The sequence below is a fragment of the Acinonyx jubatus genome, chromosome B1 (assembly GCF_027475565.1).
Source record: "Acinonyx jubatus isolate Ajub_Pintada_27869175 chromosome B1, VMU_Ajub_asm_v1.0, whole genome shotgun sequence".
Taxonomy (NCBI): domain Eukaryota; kingdom Metazoa; phylum Chordata; class Mammalia; order Carnivora; family Felidae; genus Acinonyx; species Acinonyx jubatus.
Window position 1 is genome coordinate 181,436,671 of NC_069382.1, and position 26,086 is coordinate 181,462,756.

General features: G+C 40.6%; 1 protein-coding gene and 1 long non-coding RNA gene across 4 annotated transcripts in view; one reads left to right on the plus strand and one right to left on the minus strand.

Moving 5' to 3' along the window:
* The window catches only part of PI4K2B (phosphatidylinositol 4-kinase type 2 beta), a 32,119-nt gene extending 19,140 nt beyond the window's left edge, over nt 1-12,979 (minus strand). Inside the window, exons 1-4 of the mRNA XM_027048673.2 lie at nt 12,470-12,979; nt 2,947-3,083; nt 982-1,182; nt 268-399 (exon numbers count right to left, since the gene is read on the minus strand). Coding sequence (XP_026904474.1) covers nt 268-399; nt 982-1,182; nt 2,947-3,083; nt 12,470-12,776 — 777 coding nt within the window. The 5' untranslated portion in view covers nt 12,777-12,979. The remainder of the gene's footprint in view (nt 1-267; nt 400-981; nt 1,183-2,946; nt 3,084-12,469) is intronic.
* LOC113596210 (uncharacterized) overlaps nt 11,952-26,086 on the plus strand; it is a 41,133-nt gene continuing 26,998 nt past the window's right edge. For all 3 annotated transcript variants that reach the window (XR_008296381.1, XR_008296380.1, XR_003416975.2), the window contains exons 1-2: nt 11,952-12,107; nt 19,862-20,075. This is a non-coding gene — a long non-coding RNA (uncharacterized LOC113596210). The remainder of the gene's footprint in view (nt 12,108-19,861; nt 20,076-26,086) is intronic.

A 26,086-nucleotide genomic window follows, 5' to 3' on the forward strand; every position in this document is an offset into this window, starting at 1 on the left:
CTTTATAAAGCCTTAGATGCAAACTCCTCCTGGAAACAGTATCCCCAGTCCTCCAAGCTGGGTTAGACGTCTCTCCTCTATCCTCTCTGAGAATTTAACCATCCTAACAGCTTTCTCATATCACACTGAGATTGCTTGTTCACTGAAAGCTCTTTGAGAATGAAAAAACTATTTTCTTTATTATCATATCCACAGCCTACAGCACACGATACTCAGGTAATACATGCTGAATTGTCCCCCCAAATAAAGTTTCTCACAGTAACTTACCTTAGGGGGGAGTCCTATCCGATGGAATTTTCTACCTACTTTTGGCACTTTCTCTAAAGCATACTTTTTGCCTCTAGATTTTGCACGGTCAATTGCGCTGTAGTTAAATGTCTCACTGACAAGCCAAACCACCTAGAAACACACAGTTTAGAAAAATGGTTATGAGAATTTGCATTATAGTGTTTCTACTCATATACACCATGAAACACACTCTAAAGCTATAAATCAGCGAAGTTCAACCCAATCCTAAACGGTGCAGAGAATCTAAACTAGAAAGGCTTAGGGATTTTGCAAAGTCAGTTAAATGGCACATATTTTGGAGAGAGGCAGCTTAAAACTGGCCAGTGGAAGAAAGAAGTAATCATTCTGAGATGTAGAATTAGGAAGGGATATTCTGAGGAAGTCTTCAAGTAAAAATTCATAAAGGCTAAATAGAAAGAATTTCTAGAACACCGATATTCTTCTGCCTTCTAAATGTTAGTTCTTTCTCTTCTTGTCTTATCGTCAGCATCATCTAGGCATCAGCAGCCAGGGAGACTTGCTTGGACACTTTGAGCATCTCCCCTAGAATCAATTTATCGGTTACTCATGTCTCCAGATTACCAAAACAAGGGCTCAACTTCAGGTTCTGTCATCAGAAATATTACTAAAGTGTTCGCAGAGAAGTAGACTATAAATTAGAAGCACATAATGAAAACCAATTTTTTCCTTTACCTTTGTTTTAGGTACAATATTCAGATGCAGCTTTTCATCCACAAGGGAGGCACCAGCTTCAGAAAGGTATCCCTGATTAGGAAGCAGGCAGCCTCTACCGAAGCAGCAAGGGCAGCAGACCTTATGAACATATTTGGTCCATTTTGGATTCAGTTGACCATAAGGCTCTTCTGATTTGGGTTTAAATACACCAATAATTTTCTATATAAAATAGGAGACATTTTCTGAGACTTTTAATATAGAGAGATGATAACCCATAAAATGCATTTGGTAATCTTTTTCTATTTCTTCCCACCAGATTTGGATATAACTCTTAAATATTAAGATATTTAGATATTTATATTAAGATATAAACTCTTAAATATTAAGAGGTTTAGTTCTCATTGTGTTTTTATATCCATTCTCATTTAACAATGTAAAATCAGTAATCCTTTGGGCTAGTAGTTTTCAAACTGTGCTCTCAGCAACACTAGGAAAGGTGAGAGGGGAAATGAGAGTAGGGCTCTAAGACCCCCTACCACTTAACTAGATTAACTCTGACTTCACTTGTTTTATTACTGGACTTCCAACTTAAGAAAGGGTTCTGCTGATTTCATAATGTTTGAAAACTACTGCTCTAGGTCAGATAGTATCTATTAAATATCCATATTATGTGTTTACTTACCAGCTACTTTCTCACTAGATGTACATTCTAAAGGGCAAGAACTTTGTTAGGGCTGTATCCCAAGTACTCAGCACAGTGCCTGGTACACGGTAGGCATTCAAGCATTTGTTAAATGAACTAATAAAGCCAATGACAAAAAGTCATCTCTAAAATATAAAGGTAATGATAGGATATAGTGAATATATGTTGCTATATGTTCAGATGTTGTCAGATTCTCCTACCCTAATCTTTTTCCAGTTATTTTTTTGTGAATCATTTTAAATAAATTTTCTCCTCTTAAAAAAAATTTGCCCATGGATGTCTAAAGTCTATAATCTTTATTACTGGTCTGATAAAATATATTCATATTAAATTTAGAGGGTGAATTATCCTTAGACAAGAAATAAAAATCTTACTATAATTTTAAGTATATAATTGCTTTATAATGCAATAAAATCTGAGTCACTAGTAAAAAGTTAAGAAGAAAAAATTAGTAAATCAAACTTGGAGGAAAGACTGAGAGACTGACATTACCATATATATATATATATATATATATATATATATACACACACACATATATATGTGTATATACGTATATATGTATATGTATATATATGTGTGTGTGTGTATGTATATATATATATATATATATATATATATATATATATATATATAAATCCCAAAAAAGACTGTTTTAAAATGTAACTTGGATCTTTGCAAAGAATATTAGGATGAAATCATAACCTTTTTTACTCCTGAAGAAAGAACTGCTGGTTATGTATCATTCAGGAAGCTTTTAAAGATAATAATACAGATTTCTGAAAATCTAGACTAATTGGAACAAAGTCCCATATCAACTTCTCTTTTCTGCCCTAGAATTCTACTTTGGTTCATTTCACGATGTCACATTCCAATGCCTTCAAGCTTCAGGCTGCCCAGGTTCCTCTGGCATAATGCTGACAAATATTCCTAGGGCAAGCCTTTGAAAGTTTAAATTTCTACTTTGCTTGGCTAATATAGATGCTGTAAAGTAAGGACTTACGAATATAAACTCAACAAATCTATAGCTGAATGTGAACATTCCGTAATTGCTTGAAACCAAGTACTAAAATAGTAGGAAAGCAAACTGTGACTTAAAATGAATAGCGCTATTTCTAAATAGCAGAATGCTCTAGTTAAACACAAAACAACCCCCCACCTTTATTTTTGAAAAGAGGGTGCAATCAGATTAGGAAAATAGCTTCAGAACCTCATAATGACTCCACATTTAGTGTTTTCCAAAATTTCTGTTATATACAGTAGATCTGTGAAATTCTCACCCTCTTAGGATCCTTCACAAAGTAACTTCCACTTGAACCTTGAGAGATTCTTTCTGGAAAAACTCCAAATTCTATTGCTTGCTCTGCTTTCAATATAACATCAGCAAATTCAGGATCATCCAGGAATGTATTCAATGCTGAAGAACCAACAATTATTGCATTAAAAAATCAATGTTGATATAGAACGTGACGAAGAAAGGCCAGCTATGACAATGCTTGTGATAGGGACCTGTGATACTGGGTTAGGTGATTAGCATTAGGACATTAAGGTGCAGAAGAACAAAAGCCATCACATGGCTTCCAGGATGCTCCTTCTCTAGGTTTAAGAAAAAATGTAATCAAGTATCATATGGGCTGCTTGGATCCTCGCTTTTTTCCCCCAACCCCACTTCTCTTTAAAGTTCAAGTACTGACGCATGAAAAACAAAATCCCTATTTGTTGAAATAATCATACTAATACCTCCGATTGCTCTGAATTCCTCCTCTCTTCCAGTGATTCTGTTCTCCATTCCACCTCCCCTTCCAGCTGTGGTCACACCTCAGATCTGTCATCACCAATACCTGCAACCTCCCCACACCTTTCCATTTCAAGCACCTTTTATCTTCCTCGTTCGTTCCCTCTAGTACCCTGAGTTCAAAAACTATTCCATCCCACTAGGACCCACAAGGCACTGACCTCCCATGTTGCTACTGATCTCTGCGTCCTCACATCCCTCGCTGGCCAGCTTAATTAAATTACGGGCAGGCATCATATAATCACTCTTCTTTTCCTCCCTCCCCTTATCATGGTCACCTGGAAAAATCCCATTAAACTCAACTGGTTAAACTCAACTGTCTGCAGAGTACACCTAGGCCTGGATAGCTGAACTTGACGATACAAACATACACAAACACAAGGCCTCAGAGCTCACTTTAATGTAAATTCATCCCCACAAACCTCAGGTGGGTCCTTCATGCCACCTGGGAAGCACACTACGTTCCTGTTTCGGACTGAATCTTTGTGTCTTCCCAAGATGTGTTCAAGCCCTAACTCCCCATGGAATTGTACTGGGAGATGGAGTCTGTGGGAGGTAATCAGGTTTAGGTGAGGTCATGAGGGTAGGGCCCCCACAACAGGATCAGTGCCAAGAGCATGCTCTCTCTCGCCCTGTGCCACGTGAGGACACAATGAGAAGGTGGTCATCTGCCAGCCAGCAGGAAAGCCTTGATCTTGGACTCATCTTGGACTTCCCAGCCCTGATCGTGAAACTTCATCTTAGACTTTCCAGCCTCCAGGACTGGGAGAAATAAATGTCTGTTGTTTAAACCACTCAGTCTACGGTATGTTGTTCTAGTAACCTGAACTAGGACAACTCCTGGTACCGTTTCTCCCACTGTTCTGGGCAACTCTCTCATAACCTCCCCCCTCTTCACATTTCCAACACCCCCTCTTTCTCAGACGATCCTTAACAGATGCAATCAGAAATCAGTATCATCAGCCCTCCACACCATATCTGCCCACAACATCCTGTCTTCCACCTGTTACTACAGACGAACTAAGCTTGAAGATCAACTCATTCACTTTGTGTCCTAGACCCTATCTCTTCCTGATGATTCCAGGACATTTCTTCAGCAATCCTTCCCTGCATCAATATTTCCCTCTTTATTGGATCACTTCTATCACCATACTAAGCATGCTGTAATTTTTCTCAGCCTAAATGTACTTACTCCCACGTTACTCCTAGATATTCCCTCATTTCTTTGATCCCCTGTATAGCAGAAGGTCTCTATAGTTATTTACATTTAATATCTCCAACATTTCTTCCTCGACTCTCTGTTGAACCCATTTCAATTAGGTTTCTGTCCCAACCACTCCATTGATAAAACTTTTGTTGAGGTACACAGTGATATCCATATTGCTAAATCTAACCTCAGAACTTATCTTCCTTGACCAGTGCCACCATTTGACCCTGTTAATCACTCCTTCCTCCTTCACATGGCTTCCAGGATGCCCCTTCTCCAGGTTTTTCCATTTCATTGGCTCCTCTTTTTCAGTCTCTTTATTGGCTCACTTTTACCTCGTGACAGTTTACCTTTAGGATGCCCCAGATTCAGTTCATGGTCCTCTCCTCTCCGTTATCAACACTGATGACTCCCAAATTTATTTGTCAAGCCTGGACTTCTACCTTCAACTCCAGACTACGATATTCAACATCTCTACTTGGATGTTTAATGAACAGCTCAAATTTTACCACCCAAAACTCAATTCTTCTCTTTATAACTCCACCTGACTGCTTCCCTCTCAGGTTTCCCTATTTCAGTTATTGGCAACTCCAAATCTTCCAGTTGCTCATGGAAATCCTTGGAATCACCCATGATCTTATACTCTCACCTCCAACATCTAATCCATCAGTAGTTTGCATGGCTCTACCTTACACGAACATCCAGAATCCAATCACCTCTCACCATCTCCATTCCTTCCATGTGATTCAAGGGACTATCAACTCTCATCTAGATTATTGTAAGACTCTCTTAACTGCTTTCCCTCTTTCACCCACGCCTTCTCTATACTTGACAGAGAAGTTATAATCATTTTTTTTAAGTTTATTTATTTTAAGAGAGAGAGAGAGAGAGCAAGCGTGCACAAGTACACATGAGCAGGGGAGGAGCAGAGAGAAAGGGAGAGAGAGAATCCCGAGCAGGCTCCTCACTGTCAGCACAGAGCCTGACATGGAGCTCAATCCCACAAACCATGAGATCATGACCTGAGCCGAAACCAAGAGTCAGGTGCCCCAACCCAGAACTTTTATAGTTCTTGGAACATAACAGGTAATCAATAAACACTTGCAAAATGAATGAACAATTAATCATTTAAAGTGGTACACAAGGCAAAAATTATTCATATTTTACTTTGGAAGGTATTTAAATGCTATTACATGCATTCAACATTATGAAAATTCAAAACATAAACTTACTTATTTTAAAATTTGCCTTCATTTAGACAGAAATATTTTTTTTTTACTAATTTTTAAAAGTATGTGCTAAGAAAAATGCTACAAAAAGTACTATTGGGCATATTTAACCTACTTAAATGAATAAATAATCCAAGTATTTTAGTTACATCACTACAATTGATGTGCTAATTCCTAATCCTTCTTATCTATCCCGTGAAAATAATTAAGAATGGAGAAACTTAGTCTTTCTTTATTCACTGTATATCCTGAGCACCTGGATGAGGAGTCAGCATTTAGTGGGTACTTAATATTTAACTGAATAAATGAAGTATTATTTATGTACTAGAATATACCAGTAATAATGATCATTAGTCAAATGAGATTTCTTCTAGGCGGAGGCTCTTTTTTTTCTTTTTTTTTTAAGTTTGTTCATTTTGAGAGAGTGAGTCGGGGAGGGGCAGAAAGAGGAAGACAGAGAATCCCAGGCACTGTCAGTGCAGAGCCAGACACCGGGCTTGAACAAAGGAACCATGAGATCATGACCTGAGCTGAAGTCGAACACTTAACCGACTGAGCCACCCAGGTGCCCCTAGGCGAAGCCTCTTAATAAGAAAGAAGTTGGAAAGTTTTTTATTTCAACCCTGCCCCTAGCACTAGTGTACTTTTTACAATACGTCACTAGGAGGTAGTCTTCGGGGAAACGTTTAAACACTTTCAACAAGACATCACTACTTTTTTTGTGATCCTTTTATTTGGAAGCGAAACAATGTATAAGCTTCTTCCTTTTCCAGAAATTAAGTCTCCTGTAGTTTCACACCATGTCCTAGACCTGCTATCTGGAGCAAAACAAAAGCGTACTTACTCCTTTCTCTCCAGGAAGAGCCCTTCAAAAAGCTGATGATCATTTCATGTTCCCCTAAGTCTCCTCTACTCTTGCCTCCTCCCATATGGAAGTGTTTTCAGGCTTTTCAGCACACGAGTTGCCCTCTTATTTCATGCCTCAGGTTTTCAATGTGCCCCCTTATGAAATATGGTCTCCGGAATCAAGCAACCCATTGCAGGGAATAGACACATCTCTCAGCATTGATAGTATACCAAAATGAGAAGCACTCTGGTGTCACATTAGTTGTTTAGAAATCTGGTCATACTACTAATGCATACTGAACTTGGACCACTCTTGGTCTCTCCCATGCTGTACTTGAGCAGTTCTTGTGGAAACTACGCGTAGACTTGGCCGGTATTACTATTAAATGTTATCAAATTGTTTTACGGGCTAAGCTTTATGAGTTCATCATGTAACAACCTGCCTTTGTTGCTCTCATGGAGCCCATGCTTATACTCTGAATAATAATAATAATAATTTTCAGTTATAATAATAATTTTATAATTATTATATTAATAATTAATAAATAAATATAATAATTATTATTATAATAACTGCATACTAATTCAGTTTCAACCAAAATCAGATCAAGCAGAACCATTCCTATAAAATCAGCCAGGATGTTCTTAATCCCTTTCTCTTTAATTTGTCCTTTATTGAGCAACTCTTTTAAATAAATGAGATAATCTCCCCACATGAAAACGGGCGTTCTTTGAAGATGCCCTGGATTTGCCATCACTATCTAGAATGACGCTTAAAAGACAACTGGTCCTGCCATCCAAATTGCTGCTGGAAAAAATGCCTACCTACCAACTGTTCTAAAATCAAAGAAACTGTTTTTTAGGAGATAATTTTTCTTGAACTCATAACTCACAATTACATTCTAAAGCTTTCTTCATTTACTTAACTGTACATGTGGCAATTAGTTTAAGTTGAAGGATCTCTCCAAAACTTATGGCGCTTCATGCTGTGAGTGCTCTGGAGATTTGGGTTGAAGGCCTGTTGTCATTGCTAGTTTTGATTTTTAATAGTTGAGGGGCATGGTTAGTTACATTTTCTTTAATGAAGAAAATCTTTTTTTCCGGCAAAATTACTGTTGCTCCTTTTAAGGAATAAACTATTAGGGTTTTGATTTGTCTCTGTATCAAAGAATTTTCTGAGGAAAATCTCAATTCCACCTCTGTGTATTCCCTTCGGGTCTCCTCTAAGAAGTGGTGACCTTCTAGTCCAGCTCTGGTCCTGTATGAGCGCCTCACTTTCACCAGATATCCAGCATACACTCTCAACATTTGCCAATGCTGTTCCCCAGTATGTTCCAAGCTTCCTTCCCAGGCTAATTCTTATTGATCCTTCAACTCCATCTGATCACTTGTAACACTGTAACAAAATGATCCAAATCGAAGAAGGGCAGACATTTTTGTTTTGCTGATATATTCCAAGTGCTTAAAACAGTGCCTGGTACACAGTAGGCCCTCAATAAGCCTGAAAATTATTTATTAACAAACTCTGCCCTTAACCACATGTAAGCCTTATCACTGGTCCTTTAGGAAGCAGAATTGAAAATGGAATTAAGGGAATCCATTTTATAAACCTTTCAGATAAGGACATGTGGCAACGTATCAAAACAAGCCCCTCCTCACTTGAGGGTTGGGTTGTATCTTACCCACTGACCAGAATTTTCTAAAGAGAAAAGTCGTTAGCTCACCAGTCTGGTGATCTGAACACTGCCTCGGAGGTTCAAGTGCCCGTCATCCTTCAGGCCTCGAGTTGGATGCTCCTTCCTCTGCTAAGTGTTCCCAGGCCCCTAAATCCAGGGCACAGCTCAATGGAATCCTCAGTTCTCCCCACCCAAATAGATCAGCTGTGGGAACTGTCTGTTTTAATTGGCCATTCCCTCCATTACTATAAAGCTCTGTGGGACAAGGCTGGTGACTGGACGTCCATTTGCTATCCGGTCACCACTGTGTCCCGAGGCCTCAACTTCCACTGGCACACAGCAGGCACTCAAGCATTTGAGAATGATGCATCTCAGCAATAAACGGAAAACAAAGAATAAGCGTCTTCTAATTACTGGTTGAGCAATAACCGCTTGACAGTGAGAGGTAGCTGCTCACCATCTTTCAATAGCTCAGTTATGGATAACTGTCAAGACGCATAGGACATCTACTCTTCTAATATTGTCCTCTAAATTCAGCCAGATTATCAGTGTCTAGGATCTGGATCTGGCAATACTGAGAGCACCGTCCATTAGAATTCCTTTATTAAAATGGGCTTCAAGGAGGTTATGAGAAATACTCCTATGAAATTCATCACTTTTATTACAAAGATACTATTCAGTACATAGTCTCTTCTCCAAAAGATACACAACAGGTTATCCTTTGTCAGGTCAGTTTAGATTCCAATAGCTACTTTAACTTTATGGGCACATTGTGCTTCTTTCTGTAACCTTAAACACCAGATTTGTGGGGCACCTGTGGCTCAGTCGGTTAGGCGTCCAACTTCGGCTCAGGTCATGATCTCACGGTCTGTGAGTTCAAGCCCCGCGTCGGGCTCTGTGCTGGCAGCTCAGAGCCTGGAGCCTGCTTCAGATTCTGTGTCTCCCTCTCTCTCTGGCCCTCCCCCGTTCATGCTCTGTCTCTCTCTGTCTCAAAAATAAATAAAACATTAAAAAAAAAATCAGATTTGTGGGCTGCCTGCAGCAAGCATCTCCTGTGCATGCTGTGTACTATCATGGCCTCCACCTTATTTATTTCATTACCTCAGTTCCCACCCTCGTCTTTCTTCCTTATTTTTAAATGATGCTATTTTGTTCATACATTTATAAGCCACCATGAATCATTAAAAGGCTTTTAAATACACACTTCCGTTGACTTTGGCAGTTCCTAGTATATTCTAACACCACTCTCTACTTGTAGGCTCTCCAACGAAACTGGTAAGTGCTCCTGGTTTGTGTTAACTGGGATCCTGGAAAAGTCACTTCACCTCTCTGTGCTTCCTTAAAATGAGAATAAAAAATAAAACTCACTTCATGGGGTTAGTTATATATTAATATAAGTGAAGGGCACAGAACTATGCCCTTCATATACTGTTACCTAGGTATTATCATCTTTATGACTCTCCAACTCACTGATTAAAATGACAACTAAGGAATGAATCTTTCTACTTTGACACTGACCCAACAATACTATGTTTATGCTGGTTCCAGACTGTCAATGTCTTGCTCAAGTAACGGTAACAGATACTCTTCCACGTAAAGCTCCTATTTACATAGACAAAATAGTTAAGCATAAAGGCTCGTGCATTGAGCGTAAGATAAATGATGTTAATATTCATCTAAAGGCAAGAATTTCTTAGAACTAGTGAGGTGGCTTCATGGAAAATGGATGCTAAAGGACAAAGGAAGTTAATGGAACTCGCCTGGGCGGCTCAGTCGTTGAGCTTCTGACTTTGGCTCAGGTCATTATCTCACAGTTTGAGTTCGAGTCCCACACTGGGTGAGCTCAAGCCCTGCTTTGGTTAAAACATGAGCCCTGGGTGAGCCCCACTTCTCTGTCTCTGTCTCTGTCTCTCTCTCTCTGCCCCTCACTGACTTGCATGCTCTCTCTCTCAAAATAAATAACTTAAAAATCTAGTTACATTACTCAATCATAAACTTTTTAGGAGACTGGTTTGAAATGTTTAAATACTTATTGAAATTCAAAACTATTTTTAAATCCATTAAAAACAAGACCTCCATTAATAAATCACCAAAAGTAACAACTATTTTACAATACTTGGGATCTACAGCAAAATGGAAAAAGTGCAGGACACAAAAAGAAGGGCTAGGCTCAGTCTGGCTTTACCACTTCCTGTATACTTGCCTTTGGCTTACCTCTGAACTTCTATGTACTAGCCACTACAGTTTTATTCATTTTCAATTCTCACAACAAGGAGTAACAACTAACTTGCCGTGCTGCTGTAAGAATTAATGAACTACACAAAGAGAGATCTCCGCAAACTGTAAACCGTGATACAAATAAATTATTACCATTTTGGAACGTAGGAATTCTCTTTAGTAATCCATTTGTATTATGAGTACCATATTCTATCCCAGTTACTTTTTCTAGCCTTAATACTATTTGTTTACAAGATCTCACTTTCCGGGGCACCTGGGTGGCTCAGTCAGGTAAGCATCTGACTCAGGTCATGATCTCATGGTCCTGAGACTGGACCCCACACAGGGCTCTGTGCTGGCAGTACAGAGCCTGCTTGTGATTCCCTCTCTCTCCCTCTCACTCAAGGATTCAGGCTCTTTTAAAATCTAGCTACACAGGTAAATTTAAGGCAGCAAAAAGGAAGCTAGCCACACAGATCTTAGTTAGTTCACAGAAGGGATTCTAGGTAATACAGAAACACATTACACAGCTGGGGGAATGTGGGTCCATTTGTGATCATCACATTTGTTCTGTTCAACGTCAATGCACCTGTTAGCTAACACAGTGGCAACAGACCTGCATGTCAGACCAGTCTGCTAAAGCTTTATTCATGAAACACCTGAACAGGAAATCGTCTGCTTCTCCGAGGCCTCTCCGATGTATCTGCTTGAGTGTCTGAATGTTCAGTTCAACTACGACTTGAATAACCTATTCCATCCAAACTTTCTTAAATTGTGGGAGGCCCATTAGTGTACTGACAGCAGGACATGTAAAATCTAAAGACTCCAGAAAGACTAAGCAGGAGTAATGACAAGTACAATTTCTGTGGCTTTTCTTCAAGCCGTCACCCAGGGAGTTCTACAGGCACAGTGCACACACCATCTCACTTAAACCATCCTAACCACCGACAAATAGGTGTTATCCGAATTTTACAAACTAGCCCGTCTCATCTCCAGCTATGATTCCTACAAGCCCACTGTTTTACTATCAGATTAGGCTAACTCGACTCGACCTGCCAAAAAATCCTTCATCGACAAATATCCATGCCTGCAATAGCATGCTTACCCTTTATTAATTTTCAACATCCTATCAATTATCCTCGTTTCCACCCGAGGCTACCAGTCCATTCGATAGTGAAAAAGTCCCCGCCCCCTTCTTAAAGTACAAGAATACAAATGGTTCCAGAAAGAAAACTTTGCGCACGAGATGGCAGCTGGAGAAATTCAACTGCCTCTGCCCCCTCTGGCTAACGTCACAATAACATTAACTGCAAGAAGTTTTGAAACGTGTCCCAGTGGCAACTAGATATTCTTGCTCTCCAGCTCTCTGCCGTCATCCATCTGCCTTGCAAATTCACAACTCCGGGAACTTTCCTGACAGTTCAGGCTTCTTATTCCAAAACTCAAGTCCAAACCTGAGAAAACGACTTACGTCATGTTACCATGCTAAGTTTGGGTTGTTTTTTTTTTTTTTTCAGTGTCTGATTGCAAAAGTTGAGGCTTACTCTTAGGAGAGGCCTCAAGGGTCAGAGTTTAACGACAACCTCGGGCCTTAAGTGAGGTGGCCTAAGGCCCCTGGGAAAGGTGCAAGGAAACTGGGGAGCAGAGAGAAAGGGAAGGTGTCCAAGCTTCGACCGGCCCCGAGTCTGTGCTCCGCATGGGAGGGATGCCCGGCTAACTGCCTCTCCTACCAGGCAAGGGCTGGTGTGGGACAGAGGTGGGACCCCGGGAGGGGCTGGGCGGCGACGCGCGCGCAGGGAGGACCGCGGGGTGGAGATTGGGGCCGAGTCGCACCTGCACCCAGGGGCGGTTTCCGGTTCGGGTGGGTGGGCGAGCCCCGGAGGACCCCCACGCCCCAGGAGGAGCGGCTGGGCGCGTCCCGGGACGGGAGCAGCAGTTCCGCGTCTCCGGCCTCCCGAGGGGAGGCCGCGCCCTCCTCGCCGGCAGCCTCCACGAGCCTGACGGCGCTCCCGGGGGCGCCCTTAGGCGTCTGGGCCCAGGCGAACCGCGGCAGCAGCGGCTCCCGCTCCTCGTCGTCCTCCTCCTCCAAGCTCCCGCCGCCGGCTGACGCCCGCAGCCCGGGCTCGGAGGACTCCGCCATGGCCTCCCTCCGTGCCGTCCGCGCTGGGACCAGCTCAGAGAGGCGAGCTGCCCGGCTCTGGTCTCGACATCGCGGGAGACCGGAGCCGCTGGGTCGGGGCGAGGTCACCTCACAAACTCGCGGCCCCGCTCTGCGCGGGCCTGGCGGTTGTCCCCGCGCAGCCGCCAGCCACGCCCCACCTCGGGCCAACCCTGCGCCTGCGCAGAAGGGCGGGGGCGGAGGTAGGCGGGGCGCGGGGCGGGGCCGCCACCTGCCGCTGCCTGCGCCGGAAGATGTGAAGTGGGGTGGGTGCCTTGTAGCGGTTGGCGTTCATTTACCTCCGCCTAGGAGCCCCCCACCCCCGGAACCCCAATCAGCCTCTCCTCCACCGCAGAATTTTCTCAAAGAGTTTACCACCATCATTATTTCTGTGACTAACTTTTGTTACTCCCACTACAAGCCCATGAGAGCAAGGACCTTGTTCTTTGTTAAGACATTTTGGATATTGGTTGTATTTTGTCTCTTTTTATTATGACTAATTTAGCTAGAAGCTTATCATTTTTAAGAATCTTTTCAAAAAGCCATTTTTTGGTTCCACTGATTTTCTGTTTTCTAGTTCACTGATATTTGTGCTTATTATTTCCTTCTTGCTACTTAATTGGGATTTGATTTCCTCTTCTTTTTCAAGTTGGGTAGAGTAGAAGAGTGTATTACTGATTTTGGACCTCTCTAATTTTTTAAAATATAAGTGTTTAAAGCTATGCCTTTCCCTCTATGCACTGCTTTATCTGCATCCACAATTTTTGCTATGTTGTGCTTTCATTTTCATTCATTTCAAAATTCATTTTATTTCCTGTATGGTTTCATTTTGACTGCTTTGAAGTGTGTGTGTAATTTCCAAGTATTTAGGGGTTTTCCTAGAAATCATTAATTGGTTTCTAATTTAATTGTGCTGTGGTCAGAGAAGATACACTAAGATTTCAACCTTTTTTGAAGTTTGTTGAGACTTATTTCATAGCTCAGCATATTATCTACCTTAGTGAACATTCTATGTGCTCTTTAAAAAGAATGTGTATTCTTGGGAATGCAAGCTGGTGTAGCCACTCTGGAAAACAGTATGGAGTTTCCTCAAAAAACTAAAAATAGAACTACCCTACGACCCAGCAATTGCACTACTAGGCATTTATCCACGGGATGCAGGTGTACTATTTTGAAGGGACACATGCACCCCCATGTTTATAGCAGCACTATCAACAATAGCCAGAGTATGGAAAGAGCCCAAATGTCCATCGATGGATGAATGGATAAAGATGATGTGGTATATATATATTCAATGGAGTATTGCTTGGCAATCAAAAAGAATGAAATCTTGCCATTTGCAACTATGTGGACGGAACTGGAGGGTATTCTGCTAAGTGAAATTAGTCAGTCAGAGAAAGACAAAAATCATAGGACTTCACTCATATGAGGACTTTAAGAGACAAAAACAGATGAACATAAGGGACAGGAAACAAAAAAATATATAAAAACAGAAAGGGGGACAAAACAGAAGAGACTCATAAATATGGAGAACAGAGGGTTACTGGAGGGGTTGTGGGAAGGGGGATGGGCTAAATGGGTGAGGGGCGTTAAGGAATCTACTCCTGAAATCATTGTTGCACTATATGCTAACTAATTTGGATGTAAATACAATAAAATAAATAAAATAAAATAAAAATAAAATAAAATAGTACAGAGATCAATCAATAAAAAGACTGTGTATTCTGCAGTTGAGTGGTTCTATAACTATCAACTGTTTCTATAAATATCAATTCAGTATTTATAGTGTTATTTGCATCAACTATATCCTTATGGATTTTAAATATAGTTACTCTATCACTCACTGAGATGAGGGTTACAATCTAACTATGATTGTAGATTTGTCTATTTCTTCTTTTAGTTTGGTGAGGTTTTGCTTTATACATATATATATATGTACATACATATATATACACATACATATATATATATATATATTTAATGTGTATTTATTTTTGAGAGAGAGAGAGCATAAACAGGGGAGGGGAAGAGAGAGTGAAGGGATAGAAGATCCAAAGTGGGCTCTGTGCTGAGAGCACAGAGCCTAAAGCGGGGCTTAAACTCATGAACCATGAGATCATGACCCAAGCCAAAGTCAAATGCTTAACTGACTGAGCCACCCAGGCGCCCCTGCTTTATATAGTTTTGAAATTGTGGCATTAGGTGTAGACACAGGTTTTTTTATGTCTTCAGTTAGGTTTTTATTTCTTCCTGATGATTTGGCCCTTTCCATCCCTTCTAATACTCCTACCTTGAAGTCTATATTGTCTGACAGTAATAAAATCACTCCACTTTTCTTAGGCTTACTGTTTGCCTGGTAAATCTTTTTCCATCCTTTTCTTTTCAATATATTTGTGTCTTTACGTATGCATGTTTGTAAATAAGTATATATCTCCTGTAAATAACTTATAGTTGGTTCTTGGTTTTATTATTTACATTTAGTCTGATAATGTCTGCCTTTCAATTGGTGTTTTTAGTTTACTTACATTTAATGTACTATTAATGTGTTTGGATTTCGTTTACTGTCATTTGCAATTTGTATTTTATTTTTTTCATAATTTTTGTTCCTCTGTTCTTCTTTTCTTGCTTTCTTTTGGGTTAATCATATTTCTTCATATTTCATCTTAGTTCCTCTATTGACCTGCTAAACCTCTTTACATTAATTTTGAGTGTTTATTCTAGCACTTACTGTATGCATCCTTAAATTATCTCAGTGCACATAAAGCTTATATTGTAGCACTTGATGTAAAATATAAGAACCTTGCAAAAGGGTCATTCTATTTATCCCCCATCCTTTATGTTATTGTTGTCACATATATTAGACCCACATATATTTAAATATAGTGAATAAGTTTTGTCTTAAACAATTACATGTCTTATAAAGAAATTAAGAAAAGAATGTATTATCTTTTATATTTGCCCGCATAGTTACCATTTCCAGTGTTCTTCCTTCCTTCCTGAAGATCTGAGTTTCCGACGAGTATAATTTACCTTCCCTCTGGCGAATTTTTTAAAGGACTTCTGGTAAAGTAAATCCGTTGGTGATAAATTCTAAATTTTCATTGATCTGAAGTTATCTTTATTCCTCCTTCATTTTTAAGTTTTATTTGAGAGAGAGAGAGAGAGAGAGAGAGAGAGAATCCCAAGTAGGTCCATGCCCAGTGTGCAGCCCCAGGCAGGGCTCTATCCCACAACCCTGGGATCATGACCTGAGCCAAAATCAAGAGTAATTTCATTGTCCTCTACCCTTCATTTTATCTGAATTATGTCCTTGCACACACCCAGCCAGCTTGCACTAGGTTATTTTTTTCTAGCTGCCTTTAAGATTTTTTCTTAATCCTTGCTTTTCAATAGCTTGACCATGATGCTCTTGATATGAATTTCTTTATCTATATCCTGCTTGAGTTTTGCTTAGGTTGCTCAGACCTGTAAATTTATGTATTCCAGAAAAATTGGAAAAATCTCAGCCATTATTTGTTCAAGCTTTTTTTTCTATGCCATTCTGGGATACCTATTATATATATAGATATGTTAGACTCTTTGATATTGTCCTAACATTAGGGCTCTGTTAATTTTTTTCGATAGTTTTTTAAAAATTTTTTCTTGTTTTTATTTTGAGACAGAGAGAAAAAGCATGAGCGAAGGAGGGGCAGAGAGGGAGAGGCAGAGAATCCCAAGAAGGCTCTATACTGTCAGCATGGAGTCTGATGCAGGGCTCAAAGCCACGGAATGTGAGATCATGACCTGAGCTGAAATCAGGAGTTGGATGCTTAACCCAGTGAGCCACCCAGGTGCCCCAACAGTTTTTAGCTCTGTTTTTCAGATAGTATAATTTCTCATTACCTGTTTTAAATTCACCAACCCTTCAGCCATTCTAATTAGCAATTAAACCTACTCAATGGGCATATTTCAAATTTTGTACTTTTCAGTTCTAGAATTTCCATTTGGTTCTTTTTTTTTTTAAAGAGTTTCTATATATCTGCTAACATTTTTCATCTGTTAATTCATTACGGCATATATATTTTTAAGTCCTTGACTATATGTATAGGTGTTAAGTCTTTGCTAATTCTTGTATCTGAGTTATCTTAGAGTCAGTTTCTATTGATTACTTTTTTTCTTGACTATGAGTCAAACTTTCCCATTTCTTTCCCATTTCCCATTTCTTGCATATATGTTACCTTTTTCTGGATGTTGTATATTGTGGATGCTATATTGTATCATCACATTGTATATTGTAGATTCAATTATCTTCCTCTGATGAGTGTTGATATGTTCTGGTATGTAGTTAACTAAACTAGAGTCAAATTCCACCTGAAAATTCTGATCATTTCTTTCAACAATCCTGATGCTGCTTTTTGCTGGGCTCCATGGAGTCTCCCTTATGCACTCAGAGTTTAAGAATCAACCAATTTTTCAGGTGGGGTATATGTGTAGATTTTGGAGCCTTCTCCCTCTGTTATTCCTTCCTTTTCAGGATTTCTGTCCTCAATTTTCAGCTATCTTGGGAGCCCCAGACTCCATTCTTAAGCTATTAAGACTGTGGCTTTCTGATTGAGTTCCCACTGTACTGTACTGTACTTTCACAGTACAGACTAAGCAGTGATTTCACATGAAAAGATGTGTAAGCATAAATCACACTTGTTATATTTCAATTCTTTGAAGAGTGGCCATCCCTTCAATCACTGCCTAACTGCTTTTGGTTGCTTTCCAGTATCCTCAAAAAAATTTTTTTATTAAAATTTTTTTTAAACCTTTATTTATTTTTGAGAGAGAGAGAGAGACAGATAGACAGAGTGTGAGTGGGGGAGAGGCAGAGAGAGAGGGAGACACAGAATCTGAATGAAGCAGGCTCCAGGCTCTGAGCTGTCAGCACAGAGCCTGATGCAGGGCTCAAACTCACGAACCACAAGATCATGACCTGAGCCAAAGGTGGACACTCAACCTACTGAGCCACCCAGGCACCCCAATAACTGTTTTTATATTTTCCCCAAAGTTTATCATTTTTATCTATAAAGGATTAGTCTGATATAACTTCTTCTGACCTATTTTTTTTTGGAAATGTATCCTTTAGTGAAATGAATATTTTTGTCAGTAGTTTACATGTTAGCATAGGAATATTACTTATTATTAGATAAGGCAGGGTTCCACATCAGTTCTATTTGTAGTTTTAGTTTTTATAGACATAAACATTGAGAAAATCTGTTCAAATAAATAGATGAACATGGGAAACATTTTATAATAGCAATGTCACTCAAATCTTTGATCTTCTTTCAAAATATATGCTAAATATCACAGAGTATTTTATTTCATTACCCCAAATTATTTTTATGATCAATCATCAGTTACCTCATTCAGGTCCTCCTTTGAGTTTTTCACTTTCTCAGTTTCTGGGAAGTATATCAGAAAGGCTTTTAAAAGACTTATCCAGGGGCGCCTGGGTGGCTCAGTTGGCTGAGCATCTGACTCTTGATTTCAGCTCAGGTGATAATCCTAGGGTCGTGGGATCAAGCCCCAAGCCCCTGGGGAGCATGGAGCCTACTTAAGGTTCTCTCTCCCTCTGCCCCCTCCCCTGCTCATGCACTGTCTCTCACTCTCTCCAAAATAATATAAAATTTAAAAAGACTTTTCCAATTATTAATAATGGTAGTGTAATCTTTTCATTTCAAAGCACCTTATTTTTAACTCAGAAATGAGAAAGTAAAAATATTAACATTTCTATAGAGCATTCCCAATATGATATTATTTGCTAAAACTCTTGTATCTCATCAAAACCTTGGAACTATAGGTTTGACTCATTCCATGTACATAAAACATCTAACTTAAAAGGTACTTGGTAAAGACAGTGTTCGTTATCAAATCAGTCAGTCAAAGCAGACTTAAACATTTTCACAAACATGACAAAATATGCCCTGTGTCAACATCTCAGTTTCTCTAAAATTTTTTTTTAATTTTTTTTTTTTTTAATTTCAAGTAAACTCCATGCCCACCACAGGTATTGAATTCACAAACCCGAGGTGAAGAGTCGCATACTCCACCAACCAAGTCAGCCAAGCACCCTCAACATCTCAGTTTTCACGTTGTTCCCATGGACTATTCCCTTAGGAGTGCATTTTTTTTTATAGTGGTCAGGGTTTAGAGGAGGCAAGATCTTTAAATGAAACTTGTCACCACTCCCACAATCTCATTCTACAATACCTATGTATTTAGAACATCCTAACGCAGGCCTAAGTGCACTATGTCTAATGTTGTCATCGCTTTGAAAATAATGCTCCTTTAATAAGAAAATAGAGAATGCACTGCTGCTATTTTATGGGGCCTTTGTATATGGAGAGTTTTCCAAAACCTGTATTTGAAATCCAGTCTTTGTTGGGAGCCTGAAGTTTTATGCACCTGGAAGCAAGGAGACTTTGGATGATTCAGGACAGATATTCCTACACCAACTGGTATAGTACAGTTCAATTCTGGCACTAACCATCTAGAGTTAGCACAGATTCCACAAGTTAAGGGGTCAGTCCTCCATAAAACTGCGATCACTTCAGATGCCAGCCATATTTCGGGGGTCCCCAGACTACCTGCATTTATGACCGACTGTCTACAAATTCGAGGGGGTCTCATGACTCCCTTGGGTTCTCTAATTTGGTAGAACAACGCACAGAACTCTGCAAAGAGCTCAAGGTTCTTACCCTCGTGGAGATTATGATCAGATGGAACTTACAGACAAATAGGCAATTTACAAAAACAGTATGCTAAATGCTGTGTGGAGGAAGCACAGGCTGCTATGAGGGCGTGTAAGAGGGGCAGAGATCAGGAAAGGGGGTTAAGAAAGAGAATACACGAGTAGGGAAGAGACTTGGCTGGAGTAAAATCTCATCTGAAATTTCTGACATTTCTTTCAGCAATCCAGCTGTGGCCTTTTGTTGGGCTGAGAGATGACAGAGGAGGCCCTCAGGGCGGATGACATTTATTTATTTATTTATTTATTTATTTATTTATTTATTTATGTATGTTTATTTATTTATTTTTCAGAGAGAGACAGAGCAGGGGAGGGGCAGAGAGAAGGAAAGACAGAATGCCAAGCCGGCTCCGCACCGCCAGTGCTGTTTGTGAGAAGAATGGGGAAAAGAGCAATCCTGGCAGGGAAGCCAGCTTGGTGACAGGTGCTATCCTCTTGCTGGAGACAGAGGAGTGAACACGTGTCTGTTCTCAAGAAGCTCCCATTCCCATGGGGGAGACACACGCTAAGTAAGGAAGAGGATCTTAGCATGTAAAATGATAACAAATGCTATGAAAAAGGACACTGCAGGATGGGAAATACAGAATGATGGTGGTGTGAATGGGTAGGTGCTATTTTACGTTAGGTAGTGGGTTGAATGGTGGCACAAAAGATATGTCCATGTCAAATTCCTAGAACCTGTGAATATTGTTTTATTTGGGAAAAGGGGTCTTTGCAAATGTGATTAAGTTAAGAATGTTGGGATGAGATCATCCCAGATTATCTTGGTTGGCTCTAAATCCAGTGACAAGTGTATTATAAAAGAAAGGCAGAGGGAGGTTTGAGAGAGAAGAGAAGACACACGGGGGCAGATGTGAAGACGCACAGATTGGAGGGATGTGGCCACAAGCAAAGGAAGTCGAGGAATGCCAACAGCCACAAAAAACAAGCGCAACAGTCAAAGACTCAAGGAGAGTCTTAATGGAATTGAGGATGATAGCGATAGCTATGAGGCTAGCTTGGAGAATGTTCCAAATACATGCTTGCCACTGAATTCTTTCTATATGGAAATTTTGGAACTTCTAGGGCTGTATACCTTTTCACACTGATTTTTTTTAACCAAAAAATTACATCAAAAATGATTTAGTGTATCATAAGGCCCTCATAGCAATGGGAAAAAAAACAACCAAGAACTACTTGACTAAGGTGAAAGTTTTAATTAGATGTGATTTTAAAGGTTGTGGTTCAACTGCTATGCAATCAGTACACACAGAAAACAGAGGACACTTGTCTTTGAGTAAATCTGATAACTGCCACTAGGTTGATAATCTGTTTTGGCTTTGTCAACCTAGCTCCAGTGGACTTTTGCTTCATAGGGAATCTATTATTACCTTGAGAAAACCCAGAGATCCTCTAGATGACCCCTTCAATCTGTATTCTACTCCACTTCAATATTTACTTGGATAGGTTGTGATTTGAATACAGATATGTTTTAAAACATAACTCCCAGTTTCCTATCATTCCCAAAATTTATCTTATTCTGATACTGGATCTTGCTTTAGGCAGAATCTGTTCTCACAAACTTAAGTACAAGTAAAATGCTGCTTTAATGCAGTGTTAATCAGGGCTACAGGCCACTGAAAGCCAGACTGCTGTTGCATGCACTTTGAGTTTATTAGCATATTTACCTCCACAGCAACTTATTGAGACAGGAGTTCTTATTATCCCTTTACTCATGGGAAAACTAAGGCATATAAAGATTAAGTAATCTGTCTCAGATTACCCAGAAAAAAGTGGCAGAGTTAGCATTGAATACTGGTGGTCTGAGTTCATCTTCTTAAGCCACTCCTAACTTCTCTTCACATAGGAAAGCAGTGGAAAGTTCTTTCAGAATCACAATTCTGATCACTGTCATTAACTTCTAATGTTACCCCATTGGTCACCAAAACACAAAAACAAAAACAAACCTAAAAATTTACTGTGGCATGTAATTTCTCCCGAAGAGTAGGTTCTAACCTCTAACATAAGCCGTATGTTTTGCCTCATTTCAGCTACAGCCATCCTGAACTTCTCCCTATTTCTAGAATCAGTTATTTCATGTCTCCATGTCTATCCTTGCTGTCAGGATATCCTTACTCTCTTCTTCACCAGTTTAATATCAATTCCTTTGGAATACTGTCCCCAGTTTCCTAAGCAGAGATCATAATGTCTCTGCCTTGTGTCTTCCACAAATCCTTGCTCTGACCTCTGATGAAGCCGTCTCCAAGCCGTCTCCCACTGAAGTTTAATTTTTTTCCCTATTCGAAGGTGCCATGAAAATGTGAGCCCCTTGCAAGGAGAGATACATTGTTCCCTTCTCTGTAGTTCTCTCTCTCTCCCTCTTCTGGTAGAAGAGTGACTAGAACCTAGTGTGTGCTTGACAGAAGTTTTATAGTTCATGAACCAATGAATGAATGAGTAAAATTATATTTAAAAGAATGATGTCAATGAATTTTGTCGTAGAAGCCATCAACCCCTAAGTTCTCTTTGGTAGCATTGATATTTGCTCTCCAAATATCATCAAGACAATCTGTGTTGGGGGTCCCTAGTTTTGAAGATTCACTAGGGCGACAATTCACTAGATTCGCTAGATTCATTTTGACGACTCACAGGGCTCAGTATATAGCCATATTCGTGTCTATGACAGATTATCATGAAAGGATACAAAGCAGAATCAGCAAAGGGAAAAGCCCATGGGACGAAGTACAGAGGAAACCAGGCACTCACCTCCAAGAGCTCTCTCCCAGTGGAATCACATAGGAAACTCACACCTCCTCCAAACTAGAAGCCATGACAACACTGGAAGACTGTCTACAAGGGAACCTCATTAGAGACTCAGTGCCCGGGATTTTTATTGGGGCCAGTCATGTGGGCACCCTCTGCCTTGCATCTACCAAAGTTCCAGACCCCCACAGAAGCAAGGCAGGTATCCAGCATACACCATATTGTTTGCACAAGCAGTTTAGGCCCAGTGAATCGCTCTTACCAGGAACGGTGGGAACTCTCCCCAAATCCAAGTTCCCAGATGTCAGGCAAGGGCCATTATGGCCTTTTCAGTGATGATCACAGCTGCCAAATGAGAGGAGGTGCTTCTGAAGGGAAGGATACATCTCAGCAAGAGAAGGAGAAGGTTGGTCAGCTCCGTGCTCTAGAATGAACAAAACGGACAGAAGCCTAGTTCCTCAGGGACTATCTCAGAAGGGAGTTAAGAAAAGAGTTGTCAGATTTTCTCTTCCAGAATCCTGGTTTGGGATACAGATGGGGATGGGTTCACGGGATGCACGGCTGAGGTGGTGGCGAGAAATGTATGTACTTAAATAAAATGCATTGATTGGTACTTCCAGTTTGTGCAGCTTACTTTAGGAAAAAAATGTAAAACATTTTAGAACTGTATAGACATATACAATTCAAATTTTGTTTTTCATTTTAAGAGATAGCTAAATTCCCTAAATGCCAACTTAATTGCAGAGGCTAGTTAAATCCAGGAACCTCAGGAGCAGGACTGTGGTTTAACAAGTTTTATAAACTTTGTAATTTCCCCAGGATTCATATTTGTGTGGTTGCCTGTTTGTCTGCAGTAAGGAATAAAAAACAAAACAAAACAAAGACAATAAGGAGAGGGCTCTGGGCTTGTCGGCAAGAAAATGGCAAGCTGGGGAAACAGGGTACCCTTTCTGCTGGGCTTGGTGGAGAGCAGGCGAGTGAGTGACCACAGGTGCTGAAAGAAAAGGAAAACTGACAAATCCTTGAGGCCTGAGCAGAGAAAAAGACATGGGGACAGGTGAGGCCCGCAGAGAGCCTGGGGCTGAGCCTTTGAAGCCTGTGTTCATTTCCTGGGGCTGCCCTAACACATTAACCCAAACTGGCTGGTTTAAACAATGGAAACTTATTCTCCAATAGTTCTGGGGCCCAGAGATTGGAAATCAAGGTGTCAGCAGGGCCACGCTCCCTCCAAAGGCTCTTCTTTGCCTCTTCCCGCTTCCAGGAGCTCCCAGCATCCTTGCCTTGTAGACCCATTACTCCAATCTCTGCTCCAAAGCCACCTAGCCTTCTCTCTGTACATCTCTGTGTTTCTTTGCCTCTTCTTTTAAGAACACTGGTCATTAGATTTAAGGTCGAGCCTAATCCAGTATGACCTCATCTTAAGTAATTATATCTGCAAAGACTCTATTTCCAAATGAGGTCACATTCTGAGATTTTGAGTGGACATGAATTTTTTGGGGGGTAGAGTGTCGAGGGGAGCTATTCAACTCACTATAAAACCCCATCACAGTAATTTGCACCTGTTATTATCAGATGGAAGATCCCCCCCATCAAAGCCTTGGTATGTGTATTAGCACAGTGTTACAAAAAAGGAAACCACTGACCAAACCTAGCAAGTAGTCACAAAAGAGACAGAGTGAGCAAAAGCAGAACTGCATCCTGTACGTGATCAGATTTATGCTTTTCCTTGGATGAAAAGGCCATGATTGCAAACTTCACAATGAAAGGTCTTTATTGAAGGAAACCTGCCAGAAAATCTGCCTATGAAACAACCACAGCCGAATGGGGTTCCATTAATTTTTCGGGACATCTCGAACGTGCTCTGAGCTTCCTCGCACAGTCCCCTCCACACTGAGTGTGTGACAGGCCCACCTGCCAGGAGCCAGGTGCAATCAAAGGCTAAGGAGGGGACAGGATGCACATGCTTGTAAACATATCCACACTGGTCTGAGCCATCCACGAAGATGCCCCAGCTATACTAAATAACCTCCAGCCACCCCCTTCTAGAGGTTGCTCCTCCGCTAGGCTTTCTCATTAAGCTGGTCTCAGAATAAAGGAAAAGTTGCTTTGTTCAAGAAAGTTCTGGCGGTTGGAAATGGTCATTCTTGGCTTTGAGGAAACACTTGAGAGTGGCTGTGCATTAATTTCTGCTCCCAGTTAGACTTTTGGATGCTGATATAGATTAACAAACACACTTAACATGCTGATACTATTTTTTTTGTTTTTTGAGAGAGAGACATACAAGTGAGTCAGGGGCAGAGAGAGAGAGAGAGAGAGAGAGAGAGACAGAGAGAAAACCCCAAGAGGGGCAGGGAGAGAGAGAGAGAGAGAGAGAGAGAGAGAGAGGAGAGAAGTGGGGCTCACCCAAAGTGATTATGACCTGAGCCAAAGTCAGATGCTTAACGGCTGAGCCACCCAGGCACCTGCTGATATTATTTTTAACTTGTGTCTCAGAGTTAGTATTGTTGGCCAATGAATTAGACACAAAAGAACCTCAGAAGTACAACTGCAATCATTCCTGGTCCGCAAGAAATTTTCAAATGACATATTAAGCGGTTAAGAAATTAGCAGAGGGACGCCTGGGTGGCTCAGTTGGTTAAGCGTCCGGCTTCCACTCATGTCATGATCTCACAGCTTGTGAGTTCAAGCCCCACATCAGGCTCTGTGCTGACAGCTCAGAGCCTGGAGCCTGCTTTTGATTCTGTGTCTCCCTCTCTCTGTCTGCCCCTCTCCTGCTCACGCTCTGTCTCTGAAAAATAAATAAACATAAAAAAAAAAAATTAGTAGAGACTAAATGTGCTTGGCCAAAATTCATTATGTTGGTATCTAATCCCTAATGTGATGGTATTTGGAGGTGTGGCCTTTGAGAGGTGATTAGGTCATGAGGGTGGAACCCTCACTAAGGGATTTAGTATCCTTACAGAAAAGATCCCTGGAGAGCTCCCGTGCCCCTTTCCACCATGTGGGGACACAGCAAAAAGATGTCTGCCTGTGAATCAGGAAGTGGGCTTTCACCACACACCAAACCTTCTGGTGCCACTAATTGGACTTCCCAGGCTCCTGAAGTGTAGAAATAAATTTATAGTGTTTATAAGCCATCTGCATATGATATTTCTATTACAGCAGCCCAGATGGACTAAGACAGTCATTGTCAACATGGAAAGAACTTTCCTAATGATTTAATCTATCCATCCTTCCATCCATCCACCCATCACTCTATTGATTCTACTTCCGAAATATCTCCTGAATCATCAACTTCTCTTTCTCTTCATCACTACCACCATGGTCCAAACCGTCATCGTCTCTGTCTTGACCATTCCAACAGTCTCTTAACTAGACTCTTATTTCTACTCTAGTCCCCAAACTAGTTAGGATATCATGGGAAGCAAAAACAGAAATCCCAACACAAATCGGTTTAAAAGAAATTCATTCTCTTCCAAAGGAGAAGGCCAGCAAGTGGGCAAAATTGGGAGCTGGTTGACTCAGGGACTCATTACTGTCACCAGAGACCCAGGTTCTTTTCCATTTTAGTTCATCCATGCTTAGTTTGTTGGCTTTACCCTCAGGATGCTACCCTATGGGTGAACACTGGTGGCAGCCGTTGTAAGCAGCTTCATACCCAGACATGGCCACATCCAGAAGCAGGAAGGGACTGCCCCCTGGTGCATTTCTACAAATGAGGATGCCTTTCCCAGAAGTCTTCCATGATAGACCTTCCATCAAAGCTCACTGCCCAGAA